This window comes from Bactrocera dorsalis, chromosome 2, assembly GCF_023373825.1.
Source record: "Bactrocera dorsalis isolate Fly_Bdor chromosome 2, ASM2337382v1, whole genome shotgun sequence".
Lineage (NCBI taxonomy): Eukaryota > Metazoa > Arthropoda > Insecta > Diptera > Tephritidae > Bactrocera > Bactrocera dorsalis.
In genome coordinates, this window is record NC_064304.1 from 5,121,781 (window position 1) to 5,138,797 (window position 17,017).

The 17,017-nt window shown below is 34.0% G+C and overlaps 1 protein-coding gene across 1 annotated transcript; it reads left to right on the plus strand.

Annotated features, from left to right (window-relative positions):
• Positions 1 to 5,759: 5,759 nt before the first annotated feature.
• On the plus strand, positions 5,760 to 16,626 carry LOC105225865 (uncharacterized). The gene is made up of 4 exons (XM_011204531.4): positions 5,760 to 6,648; positions 13,769 to 13,911; positions 15,006 to 15,144; positions 15,746 to 16,626. The coding sequence occupies exons 1-4, from the start codon at positions 6,407 to 6,409 to the stop codon at positions 16,020 to 16,022; spliced, it is 801 nt and encodes a 266-aa protein (XP_011202833.2). The 5' UTR covers positions 5,760 to 6,406; the 3' UTR covers positions 16,023 to 16,626.
• The last annotated feature ends 391 nt before the right edge of the window (positions 16,627 to 17,017 follow it).

Consider the following 17,017-nt stretch of genomic DNA (forward strand, 5'->3'; position numbering starts at 1 on the left):
CCTACGACAGCACTTGAAATGCTTGAGCCTACACCCTTGAACTAGTGATCGGTCAGGTAGCCAAGCACACACCTCTTCTAATGATAGTAGAAGGGTTTGTCAGAGATAAGGTAATGTCATCCCAGCGGATGAACGACTTAAGTGGTGTTATAACTTTGGTTCTTCACCAAGGGACAGCTTTACCAAAAGGGGAAACTTCACCAAGAAATTCAAGGTTACCCTTAGCAGTAAAGCTGAATGGAATGATTCCACTTTCGAGCTACTGTTAAGGGATAGTACAATCAAGTGGTCCATCGACGGCTCGAAAGCGTCGAAAGGAATTGGTACCAACCTCCCTAGCGACGAACCAGTCGCATTCTACACTGGTTCAGTTATGTAAATGCAAATTGCCGGTTGTGTGACAGATAACCTGAAACTTCAGAACACCTGCTAATTTACTGCATAGTCTGCAGACGCAGGATAAAGGCCTTGGATCCATGTTTCCAAATAGGGATTACATCGCCTCAATAGCACCTATCAGTATATTGGAATTTATCAATATACTAAAGCTAGGCGAGTTGTTGTGACTTAGGAGAGGGCACAATAGACCATAATTCTCGGTATAATCTTCATCTATTTATCTGAAGACTGCAAACGATCCACGTGAAGGACGTCTAAAAAGCGCATCAGCACCAGAAATCATAACCAAAATACAGGATATGGTTTTGGAAGATCGCCAATTGACTGAGAAAGATTTAGTAGAGGTTCTACACATCTCAATAGACTTGGGTCTATCACCATGACATTGAAGCAAATCAAGAGGCTAAAGAATGGTGTGAACCTGGTTGTACAACTTCTAAACGAGTTTGTGTCCGGAAATCGGTCAAGAAGGTTATGGCATCACTTTTTTGGTATGCGAGAGGAATTTTGTTTGAGTACTTGCAAACTGGTAAAAGAATTAATTCTTTTGGAAATGGTGAAGGAAAAAAAGTGTATTTTGAATCATAAAATTTTGTTTTACTTATCAAACAAAACGTATTAAACAACCTTGTACGTTTGAAAATAGCGTCTGAATACTGACTTAAAATATTAAAACACTTGTCGTATGTCAATATTTGAGTATGCCAGGCTATGTTATATATACCCGTTCTTGTTCGATTGACCATGCAGTGTCTATAACCAACACAACTGAACTTCCAATTTTTTCAAGTCTTGTGGAGTTTTGGTATCAAGTATAACGTTAACAGTAAAACTCCAGTTAGTTATTGATTGCATACCGCTATAGCTCTGCGCTATATAACCAAGTTTTGCGACTTTACAATGCACTCCATCTCCTGGCTAACAAGAATTGAACTTCTCTATTTTTTACTATAGCATTTTCATTGTATTATAATTTAATTTCCTTTTGAGTATGTTTATGGGAACGTAAAAGTCCTCGTAATTGTCATTGAACGAATAAGGGACTCTAGCCTTTTACCATTGCTTACGTAAAGGCGGTTGCCCGTGCCAGCAATTGCTGTGTAGCCAACTACACATACATATGTTTATGTACATACATATGTGTCTATTATAATGCTGCTATTGTGTGTTGGACTGAAGGCAAAAGGTTAAGTAGCTCTATAAGTATCTATATGCCAAGGCTTTGGATATCTTCTTTATATTCATGTAGACGTATGTATTTACGTAAGTATGTGGGCATGTTCATCTAATTTGTGCAGGTGAAATAAAATAAATAATACAGCATTAAAATCAATACAGCACGTACGAGTAAATATACTTAAAGGATATGTATATGCTTTTCATACTAAATATCATTTTAAGAATTATCTCAAACCAGACGGTTATTTAAAGTAGATTTAAAATCTTCTACACCTTAAAGGATTCAAATTTCTTACTGCCGTAAGTCATGACTTTGGAGTAAAAGCTTTAAGTATATATGTACATGTATGCAAAGGTATTTGGAATTTCATTCAAAAGCTTCAGGTTGATGTGTCTATAAAAGATTTATTGTCGTTCCTGTTAGTGCATTGTATGTGTCGTGGTGGAACAATAAAACCCAAAATATTTTACTTCCTTTTCTCGTTGACAATAAAGCCAAAGCTTTAAATTCTTTTATTAACACTTAAGTAAGCAAAATTAATGTAATATATAGTATGTATATGTGTATAAAGGTACTTTGTTTTGTATTCAAGTTTTTATTTGATGTTTCAAAATTAAAAATTTAATATTTCTCGCACATCTTGAGTAAACTATTTTGCAACATATTTAATTAAGTTACTTTAGTCATTCATATTCCCTGAAATGTAAATTTTAGTGAATTTTTTGAGAAAGAGTCAAATTAAATATTAAGTTGAACAATAGATGTTTACTTTTCCAGAAAACCCTATATTGGGAAATACGACTATGAGCAAAAAATTGTAAGACTTTGTTCATAAATTTAAAATTCTTAATTTATTCTTCAAAACCTATGTATGTCCTCCCTTCAAAGTAATCCTCTTTGGTCGTAATACAATTGGGTCAACGTCTTTTAAATTCTCGAAACAGTTGTCAAAGTCAATTTCGGGAATAGTAAAGAATGTGTTTCGCGTAAATAGTATCGGCTTTCTGAACGTACTGTTTGCTACACCGTCACCCATCTTAAAACCCTTCATTCATTATTGGATAATACTCGACCGAATAGATCACGTCCAGAACGCAGTGAAGAAAATATACCAGTAGCAGCCGTAGCTGAGAGTGTACACGAAGACCGTTGAGAGTCAAGTCGGTGTCGTTCGCAGCAACTCGGTGTGACATATGGAACGACTTTGAAATTGGTGCAAGAACTGAAGCGGCTCAACCTTTCCGTGAGACATCGCATTGCTCTATGGGCTCTTGAAAAGTTAAAAGAAGATCCGACATTTTCGAGCCAAATTTTGTTCAGCGATGAGGTCTACATATTTCTGGCTCAATGGGTATGTAAACAAGCAATATTGTTGCCTTTTGAACGAAGAACAACCTGAAGAGATTCAAGAGCTGCCATTTCATCCAGAGAAAGAAGGGTTTGGTATGGTTTGTAGGCCGGTGGAATTATCTGCTCACCGAATTGTTCTTTAAATGAATCCGTTGTGTGAGAAGTGGCGCCGTCTTATTGAAACCAAATATCGCCGAGATCACAAGCTTCACTTTCAGGCATCAAATAGTCAGTTATCATGGCGCGATAACGGTCGTCATTGATGGTTACGCTCTCACCGGCGTCTTTTATTTAACTAAATGGACCTTTGATTTCACGTTTTGGGCCAGTCGATTGGCCACCTAGATCGTGTCACAGATAGACTTTTTAGTAAAGTATGTAAAGCCTAAAGTCTGTGCGGACAATCCCGCTTCGATTTATTCCTTGGAGCAAAACAGTCGAAATGTTCGAACGAATCATCGAAAAATAGACTCAAGGACTAAATTGGACTATTTACGAAGTAGCCGCGGCCAATACTTGAAAAAGACAATCCTCGGAAAATAAGTGCGAAATAATGTTCTTTTGAATGAGAATAAAAATTCGCGATTAGATTTTAAGTTTCTGTGTTATTTTCTTTAAAAGAGTAGGGAATTTCGAAATGGATCATCGTTTATAAAGACAACACCAAGCCATTCATTCAGAAGCTTGATTGGGAGGCTCTTATGCAATCACCTTATACACAGGGCTAGGTATCAAGTGATTATGTCTTGCTTCTGTCAATAGCCCACCTTTTTACTGGTAAAAAAAAATCGACTCAAGAGAATATTGAGAAAAATTTACTGGAAAAATTTGCCAATGGGGATGAGGGTTTAAAAGAGAGCGGCGTAATGAAATCGCAACAAGTTAACGCGAAAAGCATTATAGCCATGATAAATAAAATCTTCAATTTAATATCAAAATAATAGATTTATTTTCAATCGACCTTTTTCAATTTGTTCCGTCTGCTCCTTCCACGCAATGTCCACATGCGATTGAAAGTTCATTTCAAAGTTCATGCCCATTTTGTACTTTAAAACCTTTGATGCCCAATTGAGTCGTTATTGTCTGGCAACCCGTAAGTTTTCATGCCTCTCTTCATTGTAGTAGGCAATTCGCCTTAGGTTATGTGCTATGACGAGCTACTTTGGCCGAGTTAAAGAGCTTGAAAAGGGTTACACAAGTACGCTTTTTCTATTAATTGAGTCAACAAAGTGCACACACACACAAATCAAACCAATATTGGAAATGTAAAAATAAGCTAAAACGAGTAATAATGTAAGGGAAATTTAAATTTCTATATTTATGTTCTAACTTTTTTATATTAGAGAGCTTAAATCATTTATTAGTTTAGAAATTTTTAATTAATTTTCTAAAAACAAATATTTAATGAGGTCTCTCTCTCGTTACAGCGTACGGAGGAGATATACATATACTGTATACTCGTATATGTATGGTCATTTGTAGTCGAAGCAAATCTGCGGTTCGCTGTGATTTTCTGACTTTCTCTTTAGGTTTTTCCTTTTTGAGGCGATAAGTCACCATGACAGTTTAGTACGCATATTTACTCTCTTGTTTCCCATTGACAATGCGTCCTCCAGCTGCCTTCTCGGCTATCCGGTGGCGTTGTCGGCTATTTGCGGTGCTGCGCTGCTGCTGTTGCTTTTAATTATGTTGCTTAACGGACAGCCTCATCCTCTATGCTGAGGGACAAAAAGGCGCGCACTGTGGGCAAACGAAATAAGGAATTTTAAAGCCTTTTGATGGAAGGATTTTAAATAAAATGAGATCATAAAATTAAAATAAAATAAAACAAAATAAAATTGAATTAAATTAAATTAAATTAAATTAAACTAAATTAAATTAAATTGAATTAAATGAAATTAAACTAAATTAAATTAAATTAAATAAATTTAAATAAAATAAATCAAATTAAATTAAACCAAATTAAAATAAATTAAATTAATCTAAATTAAATTAAAATTAATTTATATAAATTAAGTTAAATTAAATTAAATTAAAAAAATTTAAATGAAATTAAAGTAAATTAAACCAAATTAAACTAAATTAAATTAAATTAAACCAAATTAAATTAAATTTAATTAATATAAATTAAGTAAAATTAAATTAAACTAAATTAAATTAAATCAAACCAAATTAAATTAAATTAAATTAAATTGAATTGAATTAAATTAAATAAATTAAAACGAAAATTGTTTAAAATTTTTAATTTTCATTCATTATCAATTTTGGATGCAGATCACTGTGCGAAGCTTAGAAATTCTGTTCAGGCTAATTACTTAAAAATGATGTCATAATTACAGACGTATTATGCCAGCAGAACTACAAAGAACTGCAAGTGATTACCTTTCTGTGAATTTTTGAGAATAAAAGTGCTTAATTACAGAGAATTTAGGAATTATGGCTCTTTGCTGCGCACTTTAGCCTCATATGAAAGGTAAGCGAACTTGAGGGCAGGTGGCTGGTCTTTTCCTCGCGATTTTATGGCGATTTGTTATTAATGCCGAGCAGAACAAGTGATTAATCAGTAATTATTCAAATTGTAAAATGTTGTACGTGAACTTTATTTTATCGATTAACAAGTTTTGTTCATACTTTTGCTGCTAAGATGTGAGAAATAATCCAAAACAACGCAAACAAGAGGAAAAGTAAAATGCAGCTTTCCTTTGTTATGGGAAAAATATTTTCTTCTCCGCTTTTACTGCAAAAGTTTTGTAATTGTTCTTAAAAATAACTTCCTTCTTTAAACCGTTACGCAAAAAGAGATGCAAAGTACAAAATATTATAATTGACCTTGATGTGGGAAGCATAGCGAAATCAACAATTGGTACCTTGACGGCGAGTCTTCTACAACAAGTTTCTATCCACTGCCGCTTTGCAGTCGCCAGCGATAGCAAATCACGCGCCAAACGACACAATAACCTTGTCTCCCTTTTTGTCGAATTGTTGAAGATAACAGGTGGCACGTAACGAGGATAATAAAGGCACGTGCGTGCGGTGGTGCTGCGGCTGCGTGAAAGCTTAACCGGCTTTTGGAGCTTTTTCGTCGAAAACAACTGTTGATGATATCGTAACTGTAAACGCGCTGTTAACACTTTGCTATATAAAAGGCCGAGCAGTTTTGATAAAGCAACAGTAACGGTTCGGACGCGTGACCACGTTTATACTCGTACAAAAGTGGTGAAAGCTCATAGTGTGATGAAAGCGATAGCGCCAAATAAAGTTGTGTGAAAGAGTCAAAAAAATATATATTTGAAAATTTAAGCATCCAAAGTCAAATAAAAAAATAAATAAAAATACAAGAATCTGTACATGTGCTTATATACTTGTATCATAACAGTAAACCACAATTAAAGAAATACATATATATTAACGGTGTTTGAAGTACTTTGATTTGAATCGTTCGTTGATTACAAAATTTTGCCGCGTCGCGATTACAAAATGTTCGCGTTACTGCTGCTGTTGATTCCCCTGGTGTCATCGGTGAATTCGCAGAATGACACCGAGTCGCGTCTGGCGGCTTCCCTCAAGAGCAGCGACACCGCAGCCGCCGCCGAGAGTAAATGCGGCGACACTCAACGCATGGTCGACGAGTGCTTTAAGGATCTGCCGCCACATTTAATGGAATTTCTGCAGACCACAAAGATTGCCAACAACGAACGCGAAATCGCATCCAAGTGCATGTAAGTGAAACAGTGGGAGTTCTTACGAAATTTGGCAAATGCTCTTACCAAAGTTATTTACACACAATTGCCTCTATACTCATTTACAATGTGAGGTTAAGTGGCGTGGTGTTTGTTTATTTTCGGTTTGTTCGCCACTTTTGAACGCTTTTGCGGTTTTCACACCAAATCAAATATTCGAAATTTTCTGCGAACGCCGTCTGGTCGGTGGGTAATGACATTTTGCGGCCTTTGATGGCGGCGTTCGAAAGTGATTGGAAAAATGTCCTTAATGCGTAAAGTGAAATGTGGCATTCGAAATGTGGTCGCAGCAAATTTCATCAAAGTTATAGTGAGTGTGTATGAGAAATCGGTTATATATATAATTGAAAATTCAAGCTTGTTATTTTGGAAACAGTTAGATAGTGCCTACTTTGCAGTCAGATGAAAAGGTTGGCGTTTGAGTGCAATTACTCTAAAATTAAATTAGCCTTGGGCTTCGAGAAGAGGCATACCCGCCTTGGGTGTGTTGAGAGTAGGATGGCGAATGTTTTGTATAAAAAATTTTTGATGAAAAATAAAATTTTCAATTTTTGGCCACAACTTTGAAATTAAAAATAAGGTATAAATATGTCAATATTGGAAATGGAAAATTTAAGCTTAGTTTTAATACAAAATGTGGGTTTTGAAAATTTTTTATCTATTTGAATATGTAAGATTGCCGACCAGTGCTTTAGAGTATTGAAGAAGATGTCTCTGTGGAAGATATAGCTTCAACTTTAGAATACGATGTACGGAAATGAGAAAAAATGTTAATTCTGATATAATTTCTCTTTCTCTTTCTAATTTAATTTTTTTTTTTAATTTTAATTTTTTTAATTTTAAATTCTGAAATAATTTTAATTTTTAATTCAAAATTTTTTGTTTTTAATTTTAATTATATGCTGGATTAATTTTTTTTTTCAATCCGGTTCTTAACTTCAAAATAAAAGTAAGGTTAATGGGCTTAATTTTTTAATTTTATTTAATAATAAACAAAATTTATTTTTTAATTTAATTAATAGTTCAAATATTAATTCAATAAATTTTTAATGCAATATTTACAACCCTGGTTGCGATGAAACTCTTACTACTCTTCCTGCTTACATAATTTCAAGCTTGTATTAAATTTCCAGTCATGAAAAATGTTTTCAAACATCTGTGAACTTCATTTGCCTCCCGGTAGGCAAAGTCATGCTTTCGTCTTCTATAAAGTCTTATAAAAGCCTTTAATAACTAATGAGTAATTAGAGTGCCTACTCAATAAGGAAGTAAGCCAAATTTTGAGAAGCACTCGACTTAGCAACCATTCAGTTAAGTTCTCTTCACCGCGTCTTTTTCTTTGATATACAAATTGTTCTTATTCTTCTTCTTTATTGATATTACAAATACACACACAATATTGTAAAATTCTTGTACTCACTTCCGAGTAATTATATACTCTGTAAAGAGCATTTGTTTTAGGCAATAAGTGCACAAACTAAGTGAAAACTCAATTACAATTAAATACTTAAGCTTAAGATTTCAAACTCGCACGACTTTTTTAATATAACCGTGGATCAAGTTACGGAGGCTTAAAAGTAAATTAAATGAAACCTCATAGATAGGCTGCATTAGTAAGTTTGGTTGTATGTACAGTAGGGTGGGTAAACAAAAATAAATATTTTTCATTCTCTTGGTACTCTGAAACATAGAATCTTAGAAACCTGTAAAAAATGTCCAATAAAACTTTTAGTTTTGAATTTAATTTTCATTAGATTATAATATTCATACGAAAAAAAAATCTTAAAATAACCGTTAATATGTTTCAAAAACTTGGGTTTACAAAAATCTTTACAGACTTTTTTGTCGTTCAAGTGGCTGGAGTTTTTCTATTAGATAATACGAAAAAAGAAAATTGTTAAGCGAAAGCCTTCTCCGTTAAAAATAAGAGGTACCTAAGCCTCTATTTTTAAAGTACGAAGAGAAAAATCATTTCTGAACCCACCATAATGTGTGTCCTAAATATAGTCTTATGATATGATATTAAATAAAATGCACTTTATATTTATTATCTTCGAAGATCATTATATTATATATTCAAAATGGAGCCTATTAGACTCAATGCAACGTTTAAAACGATCCATCATGCAACGATTTTTTTGTTTTTGAATGACTGGAATATCATCATGGTTCTTTTTGTTGGTTTTAATTTTTTGAAATAGCAAATAGTCACATGGTGCAGTGGCGTAGCTAGTTGACATGCCACTCTCACAGTTACCCTATGCTTTGAATGTAACAAATACTTTTATTTCTCCAGATTTTCAAAAATGGTATTTAAAAACTCCAATTCGGGCAAAAATTCCAGCAAATTGTGTCAAAAGTGTACAAGATATAGGGCGAAAATGGATTTTTTCTATGGCTTTTAATAAGATATCTTGTAAATTTAATATCAATTTCCTGAAAACCCGTATTGTGAGAATTTTGGAACTTCAGAATTTGCGTGGCTTCTAGTTCCTAAATTTTATATACTTAATATCGAAAATATTTTGTAAAAATTCACTTTTGTTCGAACCACCTCATGAATCTTGTATTAGGTAGGTAGATAAAGGGGGGTGGCAGAACATCCTTGGCCCCGGGCGCCCGAAGTTGTAGCTACGCCACTGACATGGTGATATATCAGGCGAATATGGAGGGTAGTTTGTAGGAGAAAGCCGTTTTTTTAGTAAAATATTAAGCTTGCCATGAAGTTTGTAATAACCAGAAGGAAGCGTCGGAGACCCCACAAATCTATATATATAAAAGAAAGTTGTGTTAGTTACACCATTTATAACTCAAGAACGGCTGGACCGATTTGGCTGAAAATTGGTGGGGAGGTAGCTTAGAGCCAGAGTAAGGACATAGGATACCTTTTATCTCTTTATGTTAGAATCCAATACAACTCATAAATAGAAAAATTATATTTTAAATCATTAGCATTTGTTCAAAATTCATGTTTGTAAGAATCAATTGAATATATGCGTACAATTTTAAGCAGATTCGTCCTCAAAACTGATACAATTGCTATGTATTAGGAATAGAAGAAAAGAACTGCAACCAAATATGCAGTGTAATAGATTATAATTGGCTCAATAATCAGGCGCTGAGTACGTGCATCTCCAGCGTGCATTTTCCAGCCGCCCTTTTCGTCTTTCCACGCCTGAGAACCGCTTCATCATGTGCAGTATACTAGACTGACTGTCGATTGGACTCCAGTGGGAAATGATGGAGCTATGTTTCTATCACCGACGCAAAAATTCGGCTTTATTCCGATTAGAGAGCACTTAAACACTTCTCAGAATCAAATGTTCGTTGTTTTGGTTGTTTTTGTTGGAGGCACCTACTTTACTCATTTCGCCTGCTTTCAACATAGCAAATATCTTTTCAACGGTGGATTTCCCTGATGCAGACCCCAAATTCAACAGTATTTTCCAAAAAAAGCAATGCTTTATTAACACACGAAATGCTTTATAATCCATTTTTTTGTAAACTAAAACAAGTTGCTTCACATTAATGCTATATCTCATTAACTAATAATTATAATCCAACTAATAGAAATCATATAGATGGTAGTAGTAGTAGAATTATCTATGTATCAGCCACAGTGAAGCGTGGACGGGTACTCTAGTCATATATATAAATGAATGATCAGTATGTTGAGCTGAGTCGATTTAGCCATGTCTGTCTCTTTGTATATACATATGTATACAAACTAGTCCCTCAGTTTTTAAGATATCCTTTTTAAATTTTGCAAACGTAATTTTTTCTTCAAGAAGCTGCTCATTTGTCGGAACGGCCGATATCGGACCACTATAACATATAGCTGTCATACAAACTGAACGATCGAAATCAAGTTCTTGTATGGAAAACTTTCACATTTGACAATGTAACTTCACAAAATTTCGCATGAGTTATTGTTCATAGAAATAATGTAATATCGGAAGAAAGTGTTCAGATCGAATTACTATTGCATATAGCTTCCATACAAACTGGACACATATTTACTAAAAGAAATGCACCTGTGAAGGGCATATTAGCTTCGGTGCAGCCAAAGTTAGCGTTTTTCTTGTTTGGTCTTCATTTAATTCTTTCTTTAGTTCTTCTTCTTCTTCATTGGGGTAGACACCGCTTATGCAGTTATAGCCGAGTTTACAACAGCGTGCCAGTCGTTCTTACTTTTTGTTGTTTGGGGCCAATTGGAGATTCCATTTGTAGCCGTGACCTTTTCTACCTAAAGTGGAGGTCTCACTATGTTGTTCTTCAGACGGGTAATGGCTACTCAAACTTTTTCATGGACCGGCAATGGAACTTCCACTCCATCGCCATCGATTGGGGAATAGAGTCCAGCTTCTCCTGGCGTTATGCTTTCTCTGCCATTCAACAGGCTGGGGAAGTGTTCCCTTAATTATTTTAGTATGCTCTAAGGACCATTCACCAGATCAAATCTGGTGATTCTACAAGAGTAAACAATTTCCCAAACACTGTTTTTATCGTATTTAACCTTTCACCCCACATACTCGTAGTAACACTTGCATCTATAATAATAGTTTTGCGGCCTTTTACCAACAATTTATCACGATTACTAGTTTCTGGGCGTCATCGTCTTTGTCTCGTCATTTAAATCCTCACGAAAGTCAAGTTTTCGATAGATAGTTTGGTTATTTTGAGGAACAACTCTTCGTATAATGTTTTTTTTTTTTTTTGCTAAATTGAGTTATGAAGATATGCACGTTACGGGGTTTTTGGGCAAAAGTCATCTAATTTAATTGAGAGATGTGCGAAAAATTTTCTTTTTTACTAAATAGCATTAATTATCCTAAATAATCTAAAATTTCTGGTAAAAGTTGTTACTAATTCCAAAGAAAGTGCTAAAACTCCATATATTCTAAATTCTTTTAATACTTAAATTTAAAACGATGTCATTCGTAAAGCTACTGGCAATTCATTAATATCCTTAGAACTTACCAGTGAGAAAGTTGAAGTAAGTTGATTATACCAAAAAGCTCAAAAATAGTAAAATTCCTTCAGGTTAAATACGAATATGCGTACACATTGTTTTATACTTACTATACTATTTATATACATTTTCTCTAACAACAAATTTCAACTAACACTTTGCTGGTAAATATACTTTAGCATTTGGCATTTTTGGTATCATGTAGTTATCACTTCCATTATTGTTTGCTAGATTCCATTATTCTTGTTGTCGCAAGAGAAGATCATATTACAAAGCAATTAGTAGGGCTTCGGCACGCAAGTTTGTGTATGTGTGCGTCTGTGTACATGAAAATATAGTGGAGCCTTCGGTTTGTTTCACTTTTGTGATAGAATACAAAGTTTGCACCATTGTCCTTCATGTCAATTAAATATTTAACGACTATTGCAGTACTTTATTGCTCTAACCAGATAATATTAGATTCACTTTGTAAACACAAATATGCAGTTTGATACAAATTGCTTCAAATAAACCATTTTTAATCATATTGTTTTTTATATTTAAAAATTAAATTTAATTTTTTTGCAGTCTAAGCTATACTATTTCAATACATGGTGCATGGAGAAAGGTTGCGATAACAATGAAATCATATATTTGCAGACGAAGTTAGTTCAAACTGTTTGGTTGCCATAGCCTTTTAAAAATATCTAAATCTATAAATAAAACTCAAATGCAGAGTGCACAAGCGCTCATTAATGATTACGCAAAGAAAAGTCCTTTACTATATGACTTAATGATCGTTTTCTTAAATTCGTCTAACTGTCAGTATGTATGTAGATGTCTGTTCTATGACGTCAACGATTGTCGAAATTTGTATACTACGATTTTGTCTTCAGTACTGTTCATTCGATGACGATGTTTTTTTCTTTTTTTATAATTTTTCTGTATTGTTCTTGCTTTTCAGTTTGAAATTATTTCATTTTGTGCGCAAATAAACCGAAAAGTACAGTGGAGCTTTGTTAAAAAAAGTTTGATAAAAGCAAAAACTGATTAAACGGAACTATTTTTCACTGATTGAAAGGAACTATTGTTCACGTAAAGCTTAACCTTATTGTTGTGAAGCAAATACGGGCATGAAAACATGTTGGCATACGATGGTAGTTGGAGTTCTGTTAGCAAAAGCTGCTGCTTGACTATGACAAGTGCTGTTCGGTAACTTCCACGAACGAGCTTTTCCTTTAGTAAATTACTTTTAGTGGGAAATCAAAATTTAAAAATGAAATGGGCATATTTTTCTATGGAAATTAAAAATTCAAAACAAAGAAAATTATTTATTTTTTTTTCCCAAATATAACACTTTTTGTTGTATATATAGTGTGGTATCGAGTATTTGGGAGAATTCTTATTCATGTCACTGTTTCATATTAAATTTTGCAATTATTACAAATGCAGGAAGATATAATTTTTATTTTAATTTTACATAAATTTTGCATTTTTATACTTAAATCATTATAAATTTGAAATTTTACTGCATTTTTTGTTTTTTATTTTTCTTTATTTAATTTTAAAAATTGTTTACTTTAAATGCAGAACTTTAGTGTTCAAACTAATTAGAGCATGAAACAATAACAAAATGTCCTCTTAAATTCTAGTAAATTTACGAGCTGGTGTTAACTTGTGTGCATATTTGCAGTTATTAAAATAAATTTTTGCATTTTTGTTATTGTAGTTGCACGCATGAAAGATTTCTCACACAAGTTTGCACAATTTTAGGGATTTGTAGGCACGTTGCAAACTAAACACTTGTAAGCGAACATTTTATCAAAATATATGATACAAGTGTTTGTTAATTAATAACTGGATAGGCCTAAAGGTAATTGGCAAAATTCGAAATGAATTAAAAATCGTGTGTCAAGAGATCTTTTTCAAAGGAGATGATTTAATTATTTATTTAAAAAGGATACAAATTTTCAAAGAATGGTTAAATGAAGAATGAAGGTAAGAAGTTAAAGGGTTTTCGGGTAGTGGCATACAACGGATGTGTAAAATTGATATAAAAATGTATATAGACATAGCTTCATAATTATCTTATATACTAAAATGCATGTGATTTCGCACCAATGATTTTTTTTTATTTATTTTTTGCAGTGTTTTCAACAAGGGCATGAGATGCTTCGACGACTATACGGCTCGTTGTTTAACCAACAAGACACTCAATCTCTTCAAGAATAATGTGGAAGGAGCACGCAGATTTTTTAATCGCTTTTGCAGTGATCGGGAATTTCAAAAGGGTGGGTTTACATGCTCATAAAACTTATTCATACTCGAAATCGAAGCCACAATAATATGCCAATAATAAAAATATTTATATTTTAGCTTATTAAATCTGTTTCACCGTGAAATATCTACTATAGTCTAATTAGTGGTCACACTCTGCCAATTTCTTAAGAAATTTTTCTTAAAAATTAGCAAATGTATAGAGATTGCTGGTGATTGTGTTAACTCTAGAGTCAAATTATTTAAAATAATATTAAATTTACACTTTTTCTTTCTATTTGCCCGTCTTTGAGTATAAAATGTTCGGTTGCACCCGAACTTAACCCCTTCCCCCTTGATATTTTTGTATTTCTTATATTAGTCTCTCTATAAATAGTTCTATATTTGCTTATAATCTTATAATATTTTTAAAGTAAACACAATTTTAATCTAATTATAAAACTCTAAATTTATTTATTAAATTTGCCTATTCTCTATTGTTTTATTGACTTTGAACTCTCTGTTAAACGGAATAAAAAAGCTTAAAATCCATTACCGTAATCAAATACCTCAAAAATATAATAAAGTGCAAATAAAGTTGTCTTAATGTCATGAAAATAGTTTGCCTTTCAACTTTGTTAAACTTCGAAATTCCATGACACACACAGTGTAAACAAGTTACTCATACGCCCCGCGCACACGCACATGTGCTAAAAGTTACGCATACGCCATGTGTTCATGCTTGATATAATGTGTTTACAGTTCAAAAGTGAAAGTGACACTTTTTACTTTATACGCAAAACTTTCTTAAAAGTTTAACACACGCACACACACACAGTTTATAGCGGTTCTAAAATGTCGGTTTAAGCATGTTAGGGTGGTATTGTGGCATTTTAGTGCTTCAGCGCTTCAAGCAGCGTAAAAATGCTTGAAAGTGGAAGCACATAAATAGCGGAAGCTCAACGTTAACGCGTCAACATATGCTTGCAATAACTTTCTAGATTGATGAGCCACCCTAATGTTCCGATATGTGGTGTGGTGTGGAACTTTTTGCTTATGTTTATTTAGTTAATTTTGTTGCAAGTTGAAACATTCAAGTACATTAATGGCATGCTATACAAATTTGCAGATTATTTACAGCACAAGGACTGCTTCGGCTATATTCAAGACGACTGGATGCGTTGCACGCGCAATTTTCAGGAAATACTCACCGAGGAGCTGCATGGCGAGCAAACGAATGTCACCAATAAATTTATGGAGTTTTGCTGGTAAGTAGCTGTGCACTGCATATAAGTACTTTTAAGTTTCTTTTAGTAGTTTTTAACAGTACCGTTATATGGGGAGTGGGCGGGGTTGTAATACGAGTTCATCCATTTTCACACTATCGGTAGAAGTTCTTATAGTATTTGCGCCAGGCGAATTTGGTTGTTGTAGCTTTAGTAGTTTAATAGATATGTACATTAAATTTTTTAGAGGGCGGGGTTACGCCCACTTTTTCAAAAAATATAGTTTAGGAGAATTGTCGGGGTTAGATGAGGCTTACAATTAGCTTTTAGATCAGGTTCTTCACAACCGGTGTCTGTAGTTTCTAGTCATTACTATCATACCAAATATTACTCATCACTATTTTGAATCTAGGATAAAATTTCGAAGAGTATTCACCACAATCTTGAATCAAGGCTAAAATTTCGAAACACATTACATTACTTCTAGATTATCACAAAAATGTGTACTTTATTAGTAGTCTTAATTGGAAAACACAAGGCAATTATTGCCACAACGGTCAAACCATGCTTGCTTAATTGAAAGTTGTAATTTGAAGCAAAAGTCCGAAACCTTTAATCCTCCTCTCATCCTTATCTCTTGCAGTGCACGCTACGCCTACGAAAATTGCATCTACAACAGCGCACGCTACAAATGCTACAAGAATTCGGCCAAATTTGCACGTGACACAGCCAAAATGCTCTCGGACGAAAAACACTTCACCAACTGTCGCCAATACGAGAATGTGCTGTGCAGCGTGGGTCACCCGAGATCCCTCTACGGCGGCGGCACTAACGCCCTATTTGGTTGGACACAGCTGCTGTTGGTCTGGCTACCTGCTGTGCTGCTGGCAAGAGCGAGCGTCGGCCGACGACGAGCGTAAATAAATCAATGACAAGCTGATTTTTAGCCTGCAATACACATACATACATATATGCATGTACATGTGTGCCTAGTCATATGTGTGTGTTGTGTAGTTGGGTGTGTGGCAAGAATGTGTCGTTTGTGTAGAACAATAATTGGCCATTGCTCGTGTGCATTTACCACGACCTCGCAGCAGCGGGGCGCTTGTTGACCATCACAGCGTGTGTGCGTGTGCACGCATGTATGTATGTGTGTACGGTTGGGTGTGTATGTGCGCTGGCAAAGGCATTTTAAATGGGTCAGCGCAAGTACATGGCATCAAAGAGCTTATATGTATGTACTCCGTAATTGTCAATTTATTTAGCGAGTAAAGTGAAAATGTTGTGCGAGGATACACTCAAGTAGCTGTTATTTCGCTGTGTCATTGTGTGTGTGTAGGCTAAACCATTGTCCATGTTGTCGTTTTAAGAATATTAAGCGCAACGATATCTCTCCAAATAAAAACTAATGTTGACTATTAAACAAGTTTTGAAAGCGCGATTAACTAAGATCTCTGTTAAATAAATATATTTGTAAGAATAACTGTAATTTAGATGTGAATTAGAATAAAAAATATAAGAAATAACTAAAAATAATGAAATTCGTGTTTAAATTTTTCGGATTGCTTGGATAATAACTCGTGAGTATATGCGTTTGGATTGGAGAATGTTGAATATATGTAATATATACATCAAATATTATATAATACAAGTTGAGTTCCAAAGTAAAACAGACTTTTTGAATCTAGCGCCCCTGGTGCCATCTAGTATATCAACTGGTGCTTTAGAAGCGATTATTATTGATTGTTCCGTGAGAATTTTATGACATTTCATTGATTAGAAGTGAAGTTATTGCGTTTTAAGTGTTTGTGTTTGTGTTATCGGTGCGAAAATGAGCTTCGGAAGCCAACATTAATTTTTGTGTTCAAACTGGTAAATCTTTAACCGAAACGTTTCAATTGATGAAACAAGTTTA

Coding starts and splice junctions, on each gene's coding strand:
- LOC105225865 (XM_011204531.4), top strand. CDS start 6,407: ATGTTCGCGTTACTGCTGCTGTTGATTCCCCTGGTGTCATCGGTGAAT. Junction 6,649..13,768: donor GAAATCGCATCCAAGTGCAT/GTAAGTGAAACA, acceptor TATTTTTTGCAG/TGTTTTCAACAAGGGCATGA. Junction 15,145..15,745: donor AAATTTATGGAGTTTTGCTG/GTAAGTAGCTGT, acceptor TATCTCTTGCAG/TGCACGCTACGCCTACGAAA.